The sequence below is a fragment of the Ursus maritimus genome, unplaced genomic scaffold (genome assembly GCF_017311325.1).
Source record: "Ursus maritimus isolate PB19 unplaced genomic scaffold, ASM1731132v1 scaffold_26, whole genome shotgun sequence".
NCBI lineage: Eukaryota > Metazoa > Chordata > Mammalia > Carnivora > Ursidae > Ursus > Ursus maritimus.
The window spans coordinates 40458381-40479873 of NW_024425119.1; the positions used below are offsets into that span (position 1 = coordinate 40458381).

General features: G+C 40.5%; 1 protein-coding gene across 2 annotated transcripts in view; it reads right to left on the reverse strand.

The window, feature by feature from the left end:
• The window catches only part of LIMA1 (LIM domain and actin binding 1), a 94156-nt gene that overhangs the window by 14833 nt on the left and 57830 nt on the right, over positions 1 to 21493 (reverse strand). For both annotated transcript variants that reach the window (XM_008704569.2, XM_040642438.1), the window contains exons 4-7: positions 19034 to 19498; positions 6346 to 6430; positions 5113 to 5261; positions 2386 to 2493 (exon numbers count right to left, since the gene is read on the reverse strand). In XM_008704569.2, coding sequence (XP_008702791.2) covers positions 2386 to 2493; positions 5113 to 5261; positions 6346 to 6430; positions 19034 to 19498 — 807 coding nt within the window. The remainder of the gene's footprint in view (positions 1 to 2385; positions 2494 to 5112; positions 5262 to 6345; positions 6431 to 19033; positions 19499 to 21493) is intronic.

The following is a 21493-nucleotide window of genomic DNA, read 5'->3' on the forward strand; positions in this document are numbered from 1 at the left end:
GGGATCGGTTAACAAAAGCTAGGCAAACAGCTGAAAGGATAACTGACTGAAGCTCTGAAAAATTTTACGAATTTGAAGGCAGCCCCAGCTTTATGAACCTGCAGCACGTACTTGAAGACTATGTACTGTCTTTATCTCCTTTCTCCCCCACCCACTCCTCAATTCATGGTTTAGCTGCACTGATGCCCCTTAAGCTATAATTATAGTGTTCTGACCCTCCAGTTCAACTCGGAGTTCCAGTTTCAAATCAGTGTGCAGACAATCAAGAAAGAAACACAAAATTAGATTAGGGACAATCCAAGCATTATTTTCTAGATGATCATTTTTCAAACCATGCTCCTAGAATAGATGGGGCAATTTCAATGCTGGGAATATTTTTCCCTTAAGTTTTTTTTTTTTTTTATAGTATGTAACATTTTAACTCAGTTACTTTTTTTTTTTTTTTTTAAGATTTTATATTTAAGTAATCTGTATACCCAACATGGGGCTTGAACTCATAACCCCATGATCAAGAGTCGCATGCTCCACTGACAGAGCTAGCAAGGCGCCCCAACTCAGTTTATTCTTAAGACACAATCTCCCACTTAAAAATGGGAAAACCAGGTAGTCTAATAACTTACTAGATACGTGGCATGTGACTCATGGGACTAATGGGTGAGCCCACTGCTGCAAGGACATATATTATTTATTGGATGATTTTATGATTATGAAACACATGGCTGCCAAGTATTTTGTCTTATTATTTCAACATAAGTTTGCAAACAACACTTTAGTTTTTGTAAAATAAAGAGATTTAATTTTTCTAAATTTTTTTCCTGTTTTACCGTAAAATTCAAATTTTATAGCCATTAATCTGAGACCATTTTTTTTTTTTTTTGATTTTTTTATTTTATTTTATTCATTTTTATGTGACAAAGAGACAGGCAGCGAGAGAGGGAACACAGCAGGGGGAGTGGGAGAGGAAGAAGCAGGCTCATAGCGGAGGAGCCCGATGTGGGACTTGATCCCGGTACGCCGGGATCACGCCCTGAGCCGAAGGCAGACGCCTTAACGACTGCGCTACCCAGGCGCCCCTAATCTGAGACCATTTTCCTCTGTGACTACTTTGGCCCAAATGTTTAGTGTATTTCATAAGTTCCTATTGGTATTCTGTCAATACATCGTGCTTTTTAAAGTCTCTTATAGTCCAATATATTTGAGAACTATTGCTCTTAATCCATTTTAATTATCTCCTCACCTTTTGGAAGAATGGCCTCGAGGGTATTAATATGCGTAACAGAAGCAATGACTTTTCTCCTAAAATTAATCACTGTGATATATTTGAAAGCTCCTTCTCCTCACCTAACTTAACATTTTGGTTATCATATTGACCAAAAGACGAAAAAAAAAAAAAAAAAAAAAAAAAAAAAAAAAAAAAACAAACCCTGGGTAATGGACTGGCAAAGAAAATGATAAATTCACCTGACATAAACGTTGTTATGCACTCCAGCCAAGCCATTCATCTAATGATAGGTGCATAAAACATAAATATGATTTGCTTAAAACCTTCCTGTGGTTTTTCACCTCAGCAGGACTCTATCCAAAGTCTTAAGCGTGGCATCTAAAGCTTCTCAAGACCTGCCCCGGCCCTCTCCCTCCACTTGGCTCTCTCCATTACCTATATGTGCCTTGTGTTCCAGCCTCTGGTTTCCAAATCTTTGTTTGTGTCTGCCTGGAACGCCCTTCTTTCTCTTTCCTCAACCTTTCCCTTATTTGCTTGGTCTCCTTCCACACATTCTGCAGGACTTGGCTCAGACATCACCTTCTTGAGAAAGTCAGGTTAAATGTCCTTAGTCAGAGCCTCCATGGCCCCACAGAGCCCTCTCACTGCACTTCCCACACTGCTCTAGGAGAGCCAACCCATTACTCATCTCCCTTCTACTCTGTGAGCTCCCTTGCAGATAAAGACCCCATGGAATGGTTTGTTTTTATTTAGTTTTTAGGCTTAGCGTTTCCTGAGCTGAGCATAGTGCCTCGCTTTCAAAACAGTCTGAGTGAAAGAATGACACTGTCTTGCATAAAATGTGTTAAATTAAGAATATACGAATCCCTTGAAGATACCATCTCTAATCAAAACAGATTTTTAAAAATCACTTCAGCTCTACATCATCTGAGCATCTGCTGAGCAAAAGAATTTTCCAGTGAAGGTTCATTATTTGGTCAGCTATAAGTTGCAGAGTTCCCCAACTGAAATTATGTGACCTGCAAAAATGACAATCTGTCCTGGCAGCTGTTACCAAATTCCCAGACACTCTGCAGCCTAGAGTTAGAGTTGTTTCTAATTTTAAGCATCTAATTTAGAACACATGCTCCCTTGGCAACTGGACATTAGACTTTTCAACCCACCTTCTCTCCAACCTGATGGGAGATGCAGACCTCAGGATCTGGGGGCACATTCTCCTTTTGCTCCAATTTATGAGTTCTGATTTCACCGCCATTGGCTCTCAAGTCATTCTACAAAATAAAAACGATCTGTGAACTAAAATAAAAAAAGCTCACTAGTCTATGCTCTTCATAGCCCATCTATTAAATAAATTTGGGACGGTAAAAGAAAAGTTCTTTTAAGAAGCCTTGGGTCAAATCAACCCAATTCTCACAAGCAAAACCCATTGACTAGTGAAATGACAAAAGCGGCTTTGTGGACACACACCTCAGAGTTAAATATTTGTACACTAGTCTAAAACTGGATGCTCATTAGAACACAGACACATCAACACAGACACAGAGAAACCACCCCCAGCATACAACGTTCTTGTGATTCACTCCTCTAGCAGCAGAGCTCGTGGGAATGCAAAGCTTGTGAGTTGTATCAGAAAAGACCATTCTGGAGCAGGGGAAAGGAGATGCCAAGTGCCAATAATTAAGAAAATATACTGACCATATACATAAATGCTCGGCCTGGAAAGAGAGACAGGGATGATGCATACATATAAAAACTGAAATTATATTTAATGATACCAGAAAACAACCTTTTTTTTGGTGAGACTTTCAAAAACATGCTTCTTTTTTGCATAAAAGTCATACATTGTACTAAGGACATACCTTATTCTACTTCTCAGAACAGAGCCTCAACATAAAAAAGCAGGCATTAATATTGTCATAAGGAGTAAGCATAATCACATTTTGTTTCCTTGCGAAGAACACTTGGGGCAAAATAGTACAATTAACTTTATCTACTAGCCCCGCAATCAATATAGTATAGATGAATATGGACATTTCCTACCTTTAGTTTGCTACCTTTCTGAAAGTCTGGCACCTTTCTGTTCTCTATGATTCTTTAGACAGGGCCAGTGTGAGTGTGCTGACTGAGGTGTGGGGTCCCAGACTAAGGGACAAGGCAGGCTCTGGAGAAGCACCCATGAGGAGAGGGCAGCGAGTGCTGCAGAACACAACAGGACCACCGAAGGACTCGTTCCTGACCCCATCTCGAAGCCCCGCCTGCCAGAGTGTGTGCGCCTTGTTACAGCCATCCTCTGTAAGGGGCCTGAGAAATTCTTTTGGGATGAGATAAAACGTACTTTTTACAAGAATTCCTAAAGACTTTTCAACTCTTAAAATTTACGGAGCGGGAGAACTGCAATGCTGAACTCTATTAGGAGTTAAAAAAAAAAGTCACTGAACAGGCTTTTCCACTTAGGGAGTCACCTGGTTGGAATGTTTATAGCAGGAGGGCACAGAGAAGCAGCAAAATCTTGAACCGAGGGAAATAAGCTCCAAAGATCACCTGTTTGCTCTATCTCCTGACCTGCCTTCTAAAAGTCTAACTTTGCGCGTTTTCATGCTGTCGGTAAATAACCAGTCCGTGGTGTTCTACTTTACGATCGAGTTATACACATCGTCTCTTCTTAAAGCCACAGTGAAAACTCAGGACGAAATTATTCATTGCCCCGCGACTTGGTCCACCAATAAGTACTACTGGAGAATGTATACTTAATAATGTGAGGAAAAGAAGGCTCAACTCCTGGAATACAAGTTATGACTTCTAATAGGTACTTGTTTCAGTCTGCCTGGGAACAAATAAAATTCAATACTATCTTCCAAATTTGTTAAACAAAAACAAAAACACAGGACCTCAAGAGATTCATGGCTTGTATTCTGAAATCTCAGAAGGAACAAATGTTTGAGAGCCACAGATCTATGTCTGTGTAGAGTGTTTATACGCATGTGTAGGTATGAATAAATGGCATTTAAAAGGTATCTTTGGTCAAGCAGTTCTGTAGTGTCAGCCTGCCAGGTAAGCCTAGGAAAATCTAAAATGGAAAGACTCTCCATTTGATTTAGAATACCACGTTTTTATCTTACAGAGCATGTCATCTTCCTGTTATTTCTCCCTCCCCTTTACCTATCCACTATTCTATTTCTTTAGAAAATCATTACATCAGAAGTAAAGATTAAGTAGGCCATATACTGTATGATTCATTTATATGACATGTCCAGAATAGGTAAATCCATAAAGACGGAAAGCAGATTAGTGGTTGCCAAGGGATGAGGGGAGGGGGAATTGGGAGTGACTGCACTGGTATGAGGTTTCTTCTTGGGGTGATGGAAATGTTCTGGAATTAGACAGTGATGACAGCTGCATGACCTTGTGAATACATTAAAAAGCACTGAATTATATGTGAAAGTGGTCATTTTACGTCACATGAATTCTGTATCAATAAAAAATTGCAAGAAACCTCCCCACCCCACATTAATGTCGAATATATCCTACATTTCTTGCCAGTATTCTCCTTTCCTCAAAAACAAAAATGAGTGTTTCTTTTAAAACTAACTGATTACCACTTTTTTAGCAACAATAACAAAATCAAGCAGAAGAGACAGGATAACGCCCAATGTTATTACTGGATGATAACATCCCCAACGAAGAAGTGGGGTGGGAATGAGGCCTAGGAAGGCAAAGTCAGGATTCAAACACGATAAGGATTCTGAATGAAGCTAGGGTAGGGTTCACACGGAAGGAGAATGGCTAGGGACCAGGGAGAGAGCCGGGTCTGGGAGACAGCTCTAGTTTCTGTGCTCAGCGACCACTGACTGGATGAGTGAATGAATGAATGGATGACCCAGAACACATACTGTAGAGTTGGTGGAGCTGCTCTGCTTGGACACAGCTGCCTGGTACTTGGCCATTCGATCCTTTATGGAGGTTTCTGACAGGCGTGGGAAGTCCAGATTCCGCCTGCTCTCGCTTTTCTCTGCGTTGAACGGAGAAGATGATGACTGACCTGGAACCACACAAATAATGTGCTCGATCAGAAGATAAAATGTGATTTGAACGGTTTCAAGAGCTTTTTTTTTTAAAGATTTTATTTATTTATTTATGTGACAGAGAGACAGCCAGCGAGAGAGGGAACACAGCAGGGGAGAGGGAGAGGAAGAAGCAGGCTCTCAGCCGAGGAGCCCGATGTGGGACTCGATCCTGCAACCCCAGGATCACGCCCTGAGCCGAACGCAGACGCTTAATGACTGCGCTACCCAGGCGCCCCTGAACGGTTTCAAGATCTTAAACCTGGGGCTATTGGAATCGGATGTAATCCATTTCTTCTATGAAGGGTACAAAGAAGGAAACCAGGAATATAAGTGTCACTTACTAGGTAATAGTCACTCACTTTCCCAACATCGAAAGGAGAACCCTTACCATAACTGAGTATTATATATTTAAATATTTTGGCTTATTTAACACTGGAAAAAAACTAGATCTCAATGCCATTTTAATTTGCATCCTTTTTTTTTTTTTAATATTTTATTTATTTATTTGACAGAGAGAGACACAGCGGAGACAGGGAACACAAGCAGGGGGAGTGGGAGAGGAAGAAGCAGACTCCCAGCGGAGCAGAGAGCCTGATGTCGGGATCAATCCCAGGACCCTGGGATCACACCCTGGGCCAAAGGCAGAGCTTAAAGACTGAGCCACCCAGACACCCCTAATTTGCATTCTTTACCAGGAGGCTGATGACTTTCCTATTGATTTTATTTTTTTCTTTTGTAAAATGCCTGTAAAGGCCCCCTTCCAAACATAATTATTATGCTCTCAAGGTGTTATGTTACCACGGGTAATACAGGATAACCAATCTTGACAGAGGACACTGCGGTCCATCCATGGCAGCCCTCAAGCCCCAGATGACCGTGGAGCCAAAAGCATCACCAGTATTTCCCTCGTCATCCCCATGGGGACCCCTTGGCGGTCACAAATATAGTTCCTTGTAATATGTGACACTCCCCCTCTAAAAGCATTGGCTTTGAGGCCAAAAGGTATTGCTACTAATGTGTACTTCCTAGGGAACCTCACGCACACGGAACACTGCTTACCTGGGCCTATTTCCAAATCATCCAGAGAACAGCTGTTTTCAGAGATCCTCCTTCCACCTGTACTACGGCTCTGGGACCGAAGAATCTGCTCGGAAAACAAAATCCAGCCATAAGCTTTACACAGAAGGTGGGAAATCTTGATGAACATTCAAAGAAGAGGCCTGCAAATCTCCTTTATTAATAAAATCCACAAGAGATTAGATTTTATATTAGTTTTTACATTCCACAGAATGTGTTTTTAGCATTATAAATACGAAGCACTACATATCACAGGTGCCCAGGGAGAAAGAACTCTATACAGGTAATTCTCTCTGGTAATAATCACTGCCTAACCAGCTTAACCAGAAAACGAAGCACTTGAACCAGCCGTGGAGGGGAATCCTCATGTCCCAGAGACACTGCCATGTCTCCCAAATGGTCAAGTCCGGATGGCAGTATCTGCTGTTTGTTTCCCTTCTCCCTCCCACTTTATCCTTGCTGTTGCTGCCTTGGTTCACTTTTTTTTTTTTTTTAAGATTTTATTTATTTGACAGAGAGAGACACAGGGAGAGAAGGAACACAAGCAGGGGGAGTGGGAGAGGGAGAAGCAGGCTTCCCGCTGAGCAAGAAGCCCAGGGCCCTGGGATCATCACCTGGGCCAAAGGCAGACGCTTAACGACTGAGCCACCCAGGCGCCCCCCTGGTTCACACCTTTATCTTTTCCCTGGACTACTGTATTATATTTCTAATTGGTTCCTCTATACCTTCCAGTCAAGTCTCTATGATGCTGCCATTACCCCATGTCATGTAATTATCCCCCAATATAAAGCTATATCACTCTCTTGTCCAAAATGCTTTAAAAAATTCCTATAATCATTCCAAGAACTAAATCTAAAGTGCTTCGTGTGTCACAGAAAACCAGTTCTACATCTAGTTCCTCCCTCCCCTCTCTGAGCATTCCCTTCCTCGCCCTTTACCCTCCAGGAAAAGCAAACAGCTGGGAGGTCCATGAGCTTGTAAATGAGTTCCCTTCCCCCATTCCCCTTTTATCCTTCTATTTGTTCTTTCCAGACTCAGTGGAAGCTGTACAACATTCTCTCCATGAAGTCCACCCTGCCTCTCCTACACAGATCTAAGTAGTCCTTCCTCTGGTTCCAAGGTACCTGGTCACACTTCCACTACAATGCTTATTGTCTGTCCCTCCACTGGACTGGAAGCCTACTGAGGGCAGGGACCATGTTCCTGTTTTGTTTTTTTTTTTAAAGATTTTATTTATTTATTCAACAGAGATAGAGACAGCCAACGAGAGAGGAAACACAAGCAGGAGGAGTGGGAGAGGAAGAAGCAGGCTCATAGCAGAGGAGCCTGATGTGGGGCTCGATCCCATAATGCCAGGATCACGCCCTGAGCTGAAGGCAGACGCTTAACCGCTGTGCCACCCAGGCGCCCCCATGTTTCTGTTTTTTAAATAGAAACATGGATGGTACAGGTTTTTTGAATAAATCATTCTGTGATTCCTGTAAATTACTACATTTATCTCTCTCATATCTAGGGTAGATCTCTAATTAAAGTTACAAATTTTTAAGGCTGGAAAAGTAACTTAAGAGAAGGTCATTGGCTGTCACAGAATGTTCCCAGACAATAGTGCACAGAGTATGTCACGTTTATTCAGCTTGTAATGAGAGCCTTCAACCAGATGCTATCATTCAAATCTCAATTTATTTCCAGAGAACTTGAAGTGGGAAAGATATCTGAAATCCGGTAGGACAGAAGAGTAAACCACTTGGCACCCTTCTGAACTCAACAGTAGGGAAGTTATTAAACCTTTAAGTTCAATGGACTAATCAACGCAACAGTAAAGTTTAAGACTGTGAACTATCACTTTTTCAAGGTCTCCCCCGCCCCCACTAGAGAGAGAAAACATGCCACTTCAGAAATCAGAGCCAAGGACTCGTTTGTTTGTACCATACCAATGACAATAGTTTCTTGCAAATTCAATATACATTTCATATAATTTATCTCCAGTCAGCTTTGCTAATTACATGATTAACTGATAAAAAATAAGCTGTAGCAGCTCTACCCTTGCCACATCAACTCAGGTCAGCGGCACCAACATCAACCACATTCACATGACTCATAGGACGCAACACAGTCCTGCTCTGAGAGCAGCCCCTCCCACCTAGAAATGAAGATCATCAGCCAAAACAAAAAGACACATTTGTCAGGACCCCCTCCCCATCCACATTTTTTAATTTTCAGAACATTTTTCATTTGCAGATAATTAAAGGAAAGTCCAAAGACTTATTCCAAATGCTGCTTCATTGTAAGATGATTACTATAAAAATCAGAATTTTCTGGGCTCAAAAACAGGAGAAAGCCTGGAAATATGCTTTTCTTTTTTTTTTTTAACCAAAGCAGAAAGGGTTCTGCATCCTTAATAATGAAGCAATATTTCAAATATTTACATTCTGACAAAGATGAAGTTCAAATACGATTCCACGAGTATGTGTAATGTGTCACAACCTGCAGATAGCTCAGTTTTCTGCCTGTACTCCAGTCAAATCCCTCTCTGTCTCATGCAGAGTCCCTTCACTGGCATTATTGGGAGCAAGCCCATTTAGAACCAGAACATATGCCTTGCCAGGGCAGAGGCTTACTTTGGTTTTAGATGCATAAAATTTTCCATCTTTGCTAGCTTTCAATTTAAACCTTCAGGTTAAATAAAGTTAAGAGCCTTTTTCTTTTTTAAAGCCTTCTGGTACATGAGGGTATCAGTACTCCGAATTCTTTTCTTCCAAGTACTAAAAAAGTGAATGTGCAAAGCCATTTGGTCTTAAAGAAAGATAGAGAGAAATGTCTTTGGAAATCGAAGTTATACTGATACTGGTTCTGAGGAAGAACACAGCTCTGAGATGGAAAAGCTTTTAATGAGATCCCAGATGAAGTGCTAAGCATTTCTTTCAGTACTGGTTCACCTCCAAATCACTCAAATATTAAGAATAACAAGAATTCAAATGCATTTACAATGAATTTTGTGATCCTCATTTTACAAGTGTTAATCTGAGGTACAGGAAGAAGGAGGAGTTTCCTCTAATATTTCTCAAGGAAGTAGAAGAACACAAAAAGAAAAAAAAAAAAAACAGGAATTCTGATACTGAAATACTCTTCTGTAACAGGAACACATTTTTTATCACATTTCAGCCCTGTTTACTCAGACGCCTGAGGGAGCCTGTTCGGAGAAGACAGAAAAGACAAGATACTTCAAGACTTTCTGGAATTTCCTAAGGCTTGGCCTCACCCCACCCCACAAGTCCTCCTTCCTGTCAGCTGACTGTAGTAACTCTCAGCAGTGGGATGGCCTCTTGAAATACTCTCTGAGAATCCATAAACCAAATGCATCAACACATCCCAATAAGAGAAAAAGAGCTTAGGGCTTTTAGCCAGTAGTCTGTAGAATTTCTTTTCTCTGGAAAATTTCCTTTTCTTTTCTTTTCAAGATTTTATTTATTTATTTGAGAGAGAGAGAGACAGACAGACAGACAGACAGCAGGAGCAGGGGGAGGGGCATAGGGAGAGGGAGAGCAGGGAGCCTGATGCAGGGCTTGATTGCGGGTACCTGAGATCATGACCTGGGCCGAAGGCAGACTGTTAACCAACTGAGCCACCCAGGCGCCCCTCTGGAAAATTTTCTTAAAGAAATAAAGTAAGTGAGGTCCCAAATATCAAGTAAAAAGCAGGATTTCCTGTCTCCCTAACTTCTAGGAAAAATTCTTGAAGTTGATTCTCAACACTTTAATTTACCTCGTACTTCTCTCAGCTACTTTCTTCAACCTTTGGACTTTGACCTTCCTTCAGACTCTCATCCCTCCAAAGTCAAGGGTAGAGGATGACCTCTAGGGAAAATGGGACTTTGCTGAACCGTGCATAAGGGTGTAGCTAAAACCTAGCCTTAATTTCTCTAAGTATTGAGAGACAAACATTTCCTTCTTCAGGCAGAAGAAAACAAGAAAAATGGAGCTCTTTTAAGTAAAATAATATATATAGAAGGAGCTCTTTTTATCCAGGTTGTGGGATTTCTCTGTATTTTCTGTATTTCTAAGCATTCCACAAAAATTATATGTTACTCCTACAATTAGGAAAAAAGAAAAAAAGGAGAGGCAATACTTCATATTTATTAATATAAATAGATAAAAGTGATAAAAAACAAATGCTGACAAGGCGCTGGAGAATTAAATATGTCCTTAGATTGCGCTAGTAGTGTTACAAAATAGTATAATTTTTGAGAACCAGCTGAAAATATGTAAGAACTCTTTTTTTTTTTTTTTAAGATTTTTCATTTATTCACCTGACAGGGAGAGACAGGGAGAGAGAGAGGGAGAGTACAAGCAGTGGGGAGGGGCAGAGGGAGAGGGAGAAGCAGATTCCCCGCTGAGCAGGGAGCCCAAGAGCTATGGCAGGGCCACCGATCCAGGGACCCTGGGATCATGACCTGAGCGGAAGGCAGACACTTAACTGACTGAGCCACCAGGCACTCCAAGAAAAATGTTTAATGAATTATGGCCTTTGATCATGAGAACATCACTTCGGTAATTTGCTCTGCCCCCAAAATAACTAAAAATGTTTCTGCCAAGATGCTTAGAGTTTATTAGACTAGAAAAATATCTAATTACTGGGGCATGATTAAACTATAATGAAATACTATATTCCCATAAAAGGATAACCGCATGAACTAGGAAAATACATAGAAAGGTCAATATAAAAAAGACCAAACAAAAGATACAGCACACAAAACAGTGAGTACACAGGGATGAAAACCATGTAAAAACTAGTTATTCAATGATAGGATATCATTGTGCACAGCTGTTTTATTCTTTTTACTGGTGAAGGTTACTGGTTTTTCCTGTTAAGTTGGCTTTTTCTTCTCCTTTCTGGTTTACTGTGTGTGGCAGGGGAGAGGAGGGACGAGCTTCGTACAAATCTCTTGCATTCCCGTGTATTTCTTCTCTTCATTGCTATGACGCTTTTAATTCAATTACAAGACTATAAAATGTGGGAAGTGGGAAGGTAGAGAGCTAAAGTCTTTGAGAATACAATTGCTGATATGTTTAAAAGTTTTCCCGGTTTCCTTAGGTTTCAGATAAGGCAGACCATGGCCAGTTGTTTTTACCTAATAAACAGTTACTACAATATTAATGAAGACACTGTTACATGGTCGAGACAGGGCACTAAACAATTTCAGTCCTTGTTCTGATATTAATTAGCCAATCACACTGGGCATGTCAGTTAACTTCTCTGACCTCAGTTGTTTCCATCTGTAAATTAGGGATTTTAATACCCTGAGAGCAGTGAGCTGGATTAAATAACCTTACAGTCCTCCACAGTTTCTAGGATTTACGTCAAAGATATTGATAGGGATTTTTCACTTATTATAACTCATTAATGAATTAGAAGACTAGAGGAAATGACTAACATATTCATCTGGATACACACACCTATGTTGTCTAATCCAGGAGTGAGTCTGATTCCAGAAAGATACAGGGAGTCATATTTGAGGGGTAAGTGAAGTCTTTCTGGCCACTCCAAACTCTAATGGAGCCAACCTTGCTTACAGAACGATCCAGTCCTCTGACATTCCTTTTCTTTTCTTTTTTAAAGATTTTATTTATTTCAGAGAGAGAGAACAAGTGGTGGGGAGCGACAAAGGGAGAGGGAGGGAGGGGGGGAGAGAGAGAGAAGCAGAAGCCTGATGTGGGGCTCAATCCCAGGACCCAGATATCATGACCTGAGCTAAAGGCAGACACTTAACTGAGCCACCAGGAGCCCCTCTGACATTTCTTTTCAACATGTTTTGATTTTTAACTTTTCAACATGTTTTATTGTAATGAAACCAGCTAAAAACCAGTAAGTAGTTAGTTGGCCTGAAAGTAAACAGGAAAGAGATAACTGGTCTCAGTTGGTACATCAAGAACAGCCATTTAGGGCAACAAACAGGGAGAAATATCAGAATTCCTTGACCGGCATCTCTACACCTGGATCCATTACTACCTTACCACCAAAGACGAAAGAATTACTCAGTTATTAATTCAGGGTAAATAAAACTTAATTTTATACTGGTACGACATCTTTACCGGAAATGATGTGCTAGAGAGGTCAGTCAAAATAACACTGAGAGCAGTATACTTACATTTTGAAATTATAGAAGAAGCTATAAATCATGGGTGAATATAATAAATAAGCAAAAACAATTACTTTTGGTAGGATATATGAGAAAGATGGCATTGATAGAAAAAACAAAGGTAATTCTTGTGTTTATTTAACAAAACCAGTTACTGTGTCCATATTTAAAGTTCTAGCATGTTATCTATTGGAGCTTTAATGTTGGGTCAATTTAAGATTTATGATTTGCTGGGGTGCCTGGGTGGCTCAGTCGTTAAGCGTCTGCCTTGGGCTCAGGGCGTGATCCCGGCGTTCTGGGATGAGCCCCGCATCAGGCTCCTCGGCTGGGAGCCTGCTTCTTCCTCTCTCACTCCCCCTGCTTGTGTTCCCTCTCTCACTGCCTGTCTCTCTCTGTCAAATAAATAAATAAAATCTTAAAAAAAAAAAAAAGATTTATGATTTGCTGAAAAGCAAACTAAAGATATACTCCTCTACATGAAGATGACTATATTGGGGTGCCTGGGTGGCTCAGTTGGTTAAACGTCTGCCTTCGGGTCAGGTCGTGATCTCGGAGTCCTGGGATCAAGCCCCACATCAGGCTCCCTGCTCAGTGGGGAGTCTGCTTCTCTGTCTGCCCCTCTCCGCTCCTCGACCCTGCTTGTGCTCACTCTTTCTCTCTCTCTCTCAAAAAAAAAAAAAAAAAAAAGACTGTATTAGGTCCTACAGTGATATTGACAGTTATTCAATAACTCCCTAAGTCCACCTTAAAATTATGGCTTAAAAATATGCAATTAATACCAATTATGAACCTCTTCAGAATTTTATTCTTCTTAGAATATAATTTCAAATGACTTACTTAAGACATTAAGGAAGCAGAAGAAAAATGTTATTAAGAGAAGAAAAATGTTATTAAGAGAACACTAAGTGGATAAGAGAACACTAAGTGGATAAGAGAACCAAGAAAGGAGAAAATAAAATGTCATGGATAATTTTATAACAATGTACAGATTCCCTTTGGACACCTATCCATTCTTCAGGAAGGCAAATATAAATTGTTTCCTTGATGTAGATTACAGATTGGTCGGCCACGGATAACTATCTAATGAACACAGATCAGGCTTCGGGTTGGTTTCCTTATTTTCTCAACGGCTTACTCCAGGATATCAACACATATACACTGTTCTGTACGAGTTAGAGAAAGCTAAACAAAATACCAAATGTCACTTCCACGAAATTACACAAAGAAAAACCACAAAAATTTTGGACTGTTTGAAGGAAGATGGTTTTACTCTCATATTAACAAGTGTGGATTTGTTGGTGTTTTGGTGCTAGCCACTCATATAGTGATCCTGGTGATAAGAGGAACAGAAATTCTACGTAAAGTTTAAGGGCTTAGGAGTCTAAGGGGAGAAAAGTAGCAAACAAGTGAAAAAGGGGCTGGGACAATGGAAACTTCCATTTTTATTTTAGATACTTCTTTTTTAGCTGAATGTACTGTTTTGCCTTTGTAATATAGACAAATTAACACAATTAAAATATGACTAACTAAAAGCATTAAAATATACCATGAATAATGGGGGGGGAAGGAGAAAGAAAAAAAAATCTAAATAGTTTAATTCTTTTCACTTATAGACAAACTTATTATTTTCTCATTGCGACTTTCCATCCATGGTTAGTCTCCAAAGAATGAGCAAATGAGTGAGCTTATGTGTTTTAGGAAACAGTGATTTTTGGTGAGGAAGTACTCTCTCCTCTTCTCTCCTTTCTTTCTTTATCAAACTCCTCTCCTACAAAATGGAAACACTTCATGGAAGAAGCAGTAGTTCACATCTGTCTCAAAGTATCAACAGATATCCACAGTCTAGTCCTATTTTCTTGCATTACACTTAAGTGGTTCAATCTTGACCCAAGCAGAAGACAATAATTTAAATGGGTTATGAAGGCAGAAATATGTCATCCAAATATTTGGTCTTTATTCTCCTATCCAAGGATTTGTGTGAACCAAGTATGTTAGGAACCAAACAGAAAGAAGTGAGATTGAATGAGCCTGTCACATGCTCCTTACATGCTCCTGGTCATTCCAGGGCATAAAAGAGGAGGTACTTAATTTTTTGAATAACCACATTCTGGTTTCTAAAGATTATGGATTCAAATGTCAACGCGATGATAACTGAATGTTGGTTATGACTAGTTAATCAGCTATCTTTTCATAAAAGGATGTCCAGGATAGTTACCGCAGCTACCTAAAATCCAGATCAACATACACATGAAGTTAGGATTGCTAGACCACCCCAGTATATGCCACTGGGGGTGGTGGGCATGTTTCTTTTTCCTAGTAATGATGGTAGGTTATATTAATCCAGCCACTGCTCATTTGCTCATAGGAATTAGAGCCATCATGTTCAACTAAACCATCTGACCTGAATAATGACCTGAATAATTCACTAAAGGTAGAGAATAAGTGAGGAAGAGCATTTAATCAGCTCTTATTATTTATAACCTATTTTAACTCTAAGCTTTGTTTCTTCCTTTTATTAAGTAAGCACTAAGAGCTAAGTCATTGTACTAACGACTGGGGAAGAAAAACAACATTACTTTGAAAGAAATTACAGACTTTGGGAATATACAAAATTTTTTTAAAAGATTTTATTTATTTTGTAGAGATGGGGGGGAGGAAGAGCAGAGTGAGAGGGACTAGCAGACCCTGCCCCCCCCCCCAACACAGAGCCCAATAGGGGGCTCAATCCCACGACCCTGAGATCATGACCTGAGCCGGAATCAAGAGTTGGACGCTTAACTGACTGAGACACCCAGGTGCCCCAGGAGTATACAAATTTATACGTGATTATTAAGGGAAGCATGATATAAATGGCAAACAAAAGTAAAAAGAAAATTCAATAGGTATAGGAGAGCAAGAAGGGTTAATTTAGTCGAGAGAACCTGCGGTAAAATCTCAGTTTTGATAGACCTTGAGGAATAAGATTTCAGAAATCAGTAATGGGGTGACAGGCATGAATGATTTAGAAAGTGAGGAGTGATCCAGGCTTTAAGTATAAGATTGGCTCTGAGACTGAAAGGTAGGTTGAGCTCAGGCTGTGGAAGACCCAAATATTGAATATGGATTAATTCTGAGGCATCAAAAATTTTTTTAAGATTTACTTAATTTAGAGAGAGAGAGAGAAAAAGAGAGAGAATGAGTGGGAGGGGCAGAGGGAGAGAGAATCTTAAGCAGACTCTGCACTGAGCAGGGAGCCCTGCATGGGGCATGATCTCATGACCCTGAAATCAAACCTGAACAGAAATCAAAAGTCAGACACTTATAACTGCCTGGGTGGAACCCTGGGTCATCAAAAGTTCCTGACTGAGGGAGTAAACTAATTTACAAATCTATTTAGAAAAATAAAGAGCAACATTGTAGAGATGGATGGGAAGAAAGAAAAGAGGCTGATGGGGGAGGTAATAGCAATACTATGGGACCAGACAGAATGGCCCATACTTGAGAGATGTGTAGAGAGTAGGCTTATGTATTTATTTAAAGATTTTATTTATTTATTTATTTATTTATTTATTTATTTATTTATTTATTTATTTGAGAGACAGAGAGAGCACAAAAGTGGGCACAGAGGGAGACGGAGAAGGAGACTCCCTACTGAGTGGGGAGCCCGATGTGGGGCTCGATCCCAGGACCCTGGGACCGAGACCGAAGCTGAAGGCAGATGCCCAACTGACTGAGCCACCCAGGCGCCCTGAGGGTAGGCTTATTTACATGGCTTAGTAAGTGACTGACTGGGAAGAGGAGGCAGGGAGAAGGAAGAACTGATTCTAAAGAGTTTCACAACAAGATTTGGTGCATGGTAATGCATGAAGAGACCCCAGGGTAAAGCAGGTTTTGGTTAGAAAGACAATGATTTCTTTTTCAGCCTTCTTGAATGTGAGTGCCTAAGGGATATTCAAAGAGAGATGTCTGATTTGGCAGGCAACCAGAAATATGAGGCTGAAGCTTGGGTGAAGAACTGAGGATTAGAATCTAGTTTGGGGGTTCACCTCCTGGAGTCATGGAAAGAGATGAGATTTCACAAGGAGAGAGAAAAAAACAGGAGGGCAGAGATCAGGAAGAAAAGTGGACAACAACAGAACCATCTCAGGCAAAAGGGAGCAAGAGAGACTAAGAAAAGTGGAACTGAAGCCAATTAACGTTGTCTCCTGTAAATAACTGAGAAAAAGATTTAGGAGGACACAATATTAGAGCATTATTTCCATTATCTATGTGCTCCCTGACCCTGCCCCGCTAGTTAGTTGAGATTCAGTCCAGTTCTCTAAAATTTAATTATGGAACCAAAGATTCACACAATTTGTACTTACTATATTTACTTGTCTCATGGAGGTACTCATTTGTTAGATCCGAAGTACACATTCTTTCTTGTACACTCTTGCTCCCAACAAGATTTCTAGAGTCCCCACCATATTTCTCAGAGCTTCCTTCCAAAGATCCAATTATGTAACTTCCCGATTAAAGCCTTATCCACATTAAAGCTGAAATTATGTTAACATTAACCATAACGTAGTTTCAAACTAATTAGTTATTCCTTAAGCTAAAGTAGACAAAACTATTTTTTAACATTTTTAAAAAATATTAGACAAAACTTTTTAAAAGTAAACTATCCATGTTCCTAACATGGATAAGGATGCTTATTTAGAAACAGCTATAAAACCAAGGGCAGCTCTGTTTTACTAAGCAGTCCATTAAGCGATAAATGACTATTTAATCAGGAAGTTTTAAAGGGCACCTAAAAAAGCCCAGGTCAATCTTAGACACTTCCCCTCCACCCCCATCTTCCTATACCATTAACAACCAGGCGGTCTGCCCTATGCTATTAGAGATCTAGAAGGATCTTTCTTTATAGGAGGAGTCTTTCTCTACTCTGACCAGCCACAAAGTGATAGGCTTGTTCTGACCCATCTCTCGCCAGACATTTATGAGAAAAAATTCTCTCACCAGATCCTTACACATAATCAGCATTTTTGTTTGCTGCAATCCCAGTCATTTCCTACCTTAGGCCAGTTTCGACATGCACCACGCTTTTGCACTGAATCGACATTGTGTGTGCTGGCATGACATCAGCCGTCCTGCCCCTAACAGGGTCTCTGAGGAGGAGGCTTACAATGGTGCTTTGAGTCACAACAAAACCCCTTCCTCTCTATTTAGGATTTCTGACATTTTTTCCCTTCCACTTAAAATTCTTCTTCCCATTAAAAAAAAAAAAAAGCCTAAAAAAATTTTTTTTTATTAAGACCATAAAGGAGAAAGAGGGAGCTGGCAGGCCTAGAGGACTAAAAATTGAGAGGGATGAGAGTTTAAGGAAAGTCATAAAACTGCTTTGTGGTTACATCTTTTGCCAACTGGTTTCAGTGTTAAAATAGAGCTAAAACTCATGCACAGGAAAGGGTTCTAGGTTTGCAAACCTTTTAAAAATTCTTACTACATCCTCGAAATAGATGATCCTTTAAGCACCCAAGAACTTTTCGAGGCAGGAAAGGTATAGCCACTGCAAGTTACGGGAAGAGATGAACTAAGTCACATCAAACATAACTGAAGATTCTAAGACGAGTTATCGAGGTTTTTGTCTCAGAAAGAAGGTCTTATACCATTACTTCACACATGTAGGGATTTGGGCCAAATATTTAGCTTAAAAATTTTCAGCTTTCCCATCTAGATGGAATCTAGAGAAAATGATGGCTTTGCTTCCTGTCAGATCTGTTTATTTCATTATGATGACTGTTGTAACAAACCATCCCCATGTACAAAGCCAGATATGCAGGAAAGTATGAGAAAACTGGAAAAATTTACCAGTTCTGCCGCCCCTGGATTGTGTTATAAGTCACCAGCATATGTAACTCATTTTCTAGTTAAGTAATTCCCTCTGGGTACCCGGTCTGCAATCCACACGAAGGATCAAATTTCATTAGCAGTGGTAGGAAAATGCAACCCTGTGCATTTGCAAGTCAAAACTCCTGAAGGCTACAGCTAGTCTGGCTCTCCTCATTGATTTTTCCTGGGAGAGGATTTTAGCTGATAGAAAACATTTGTTGGAAGGCACAGATGAGGCAGTTGAGAAGAGGAGTCAGCTAGCGAAGAGACAACTAAGCCTCAGTCTTAATGTTAAACTCCGGCCTTAACGCTCAGCCTGCAGCTGTGTCCAAGCGGAGAGAGAGTCGGCAGTAATTCCACCCCCCAAAGCTACAAATGACAAAAGGCACAGGAAGACAAATTAAAAGGGCAAGCGTACAAAAACACAAAATCTAATCGGCACCAAACTCTCTTCATTTCTAGATATGAACCTGAATCCCAGCGTGTGCTTGCTTTCACGTGAAACTGGGTCAAAGATCCGGAAATCTTAGCATCTATGTAGATAATTCAAGACTTTTAGTTAATTCATTTAATTCTGAATCAAAAGACATACTGGCCACCACTCAAACTGTCTAGATCAGAAAAACAGCTTTGTTGAATCACTTGAATCGGCTTTCTCAAGTCTGCCACCGGCCCAGTCCTTACCTTGGTTTGAGTTGGTTCACCCTTCTCAAACATCATCTTAAGCCTGTTCAGCGGAACATTGTATTTCTCTATCTTGTTTGCGGCTTCTGTGTTCTCACTGATTTCAGGTTTTCCTACTTCATGCCTGGATTCTCCTAGACAATTTTCCATTTTTTTCCTTTCTTTCAAGTGGTCTTTAGGACGCTCACTGCCCTCAGTGTGGGGATACGGACACTGAGTAAGGGCTTCAGGAGGTGATCCGAATCTAGGTCTGGGGTGGGCTCGTTCTTCCTGGTCGGCTTCGGCCTCAGAGGCAGAGCTTCTAGCCACTTCACCGGCAGGCTGGTTGCCTCCGTGTCCGACCTCAGCGCTGCCGTTCCGCAGGGAGTCTGTGTGAGACTCTGTTCCCAGGGCTGGGTTCTCCCACTTCTTCTTTAACACAGTCAGGACTCCCCTCCTGCAGTGCTGGGGGAGGTTTTCAGTGTTCTAGAGGAACAAGAAGTAAGTGCCAGTTATAACTTGCCTGTTGAAACATTCAAACATGTTCTTTGTAAAATGAAAGTTAAAACCCTAAGCTGCTCCTGGGCCACTGGCGTTTCACACAGCTGTGAACAGTTACAGCCCTGCCACATGGAGAAAGCATCCACCCCGGGAGACGGAGAGGGGAAGACAGAAAAAGTCAGGAGCTGAAGCAGGAAGTGATAAAACAGGATAGCCTTATAAGGACAAAATGAGAAGAAAGGAGAGCCCAGATCTAATGACAGTTACATTGGAGACAAGGGATTTTTATCCAAAGATTAATAAGGAAAACAAGAAAGAGGAAACAAAATACTCGGTACTTTTAAACACCGCAGATATGCATTAATACAAGTTCATCGTTACATACCACAGAATTACATGGGGAATCCTGCTGGGTTTTTTTTTTTTTTCTTTTAAATATGACAAAGACACAGTATAGCTGAAACCAGGCAATACCGTAATTGTGGATAGTATCATCAAGGATTGAAACTATTTGTAGAAATGTAGACAACTCACCACACGTATTTGCATAGATGATATTTCACCATATCTGACATAATCTACATGCATATGAACAAATTTTATTTTCACATAAGAACCTAACCCTCTTTTTTTCCTCTGCTCTTCTCTACATGTTTGTCCGCGTGTAAATTCTCAGTTATCAGAAAATTTACTATTTCACAGACCCTCTGGTAGAAAACTATCCAGGCTTCATATGAAAACACTACCCAACCCACTTTCTTGACTGAAGGACACACATTTACACATCTAAGAAAAGTCACGTTTACCTGGGTCAAAACGGAATTAATTTATACATATAGGACTGCAAACATCCTGGGAACAGCCACCACTGTTCCACACTAACAGAGGAAACATGCTCGATGAAGTAAAATTCAATGTCCCATACTCTGAAAGCGTTCCCATAAATAAACCGAGCAGTGCCACCTCCCAACAAGCCACGAACTCCAATACCTCCGTGCCCTCCGTTCCTGTGGTCTGTGACTCACCCGTCTTCAACTAAGGAAGAAAGGACAAACCACCTAGGACTGAAAGACTTCCGGGAATTAAACAGGATTAGCAGCTATATTGGGAATTAAGTCTCTCACCCTATTACTCTTCTGAATACACTGCATGAGCTGCTTCATCAAACAGCACCAAGGTCTGAAAAAAAACTTACGGAGGACAACTGCTTGATTTGAGGGTTTAAATCTTTATTGACAAGATGATTCATTGGTGGAAGAATGAATGGATCAGAGATACAAGAAGCGCGAAAAGTTTTCTTGCTGGAAAAGAATCAAACTGCTCTGGACGCTGGTGCTGTCTTATCGCCGGCAGCATGCTTTGCTGGATGCCAGCTCCTGCCACACAATGGATGAGCCAGCTGGGTCTCCAACTGCACCTGCCCTGCCCTTGTCCTGCCTAAACAAGAGCCCTGACACTCTAAGTGCCATTTTGCCTTGGTAACTGGACACTACTTTTCTCACTGATCATGTGATCCAAGTATATTTATTGACGTGGAAAGATGCTCATAAGACACTTTTGAGTGGAAAAAAGCAAATTTTAAGACCACAGGGATGCCTGAGTGGCTCAGTTGGTTAAGCTTCTGTCTTCAGCTTAGGTCATGATCTCAGGGTCCTGGGATGGAGCCTGCTTCTCCCTCTGCCTGCTGCTCCCCCTGCTTGTACTCTCTCTTTCTCTCTCTCACAAATAAACAAAATCTTAAAAAAATTTTTTAAGACACATAATCCTATTTCATAATACAAATGTGCATTTATAAATAAAAACAGAAAAGTAGTCTGGAAGAAAAGACATCAGGATATTAACAAGGTTACCTTTGGCTCATGGATTATGGGCATTTTTATCTTTTTTCTTTCTTTTTACAATAAATGCGTATTCATTATGTAACACAAATTAATAAGAAATAGAACTATATATCATCTTCCTATCACAAAAATCTACAGA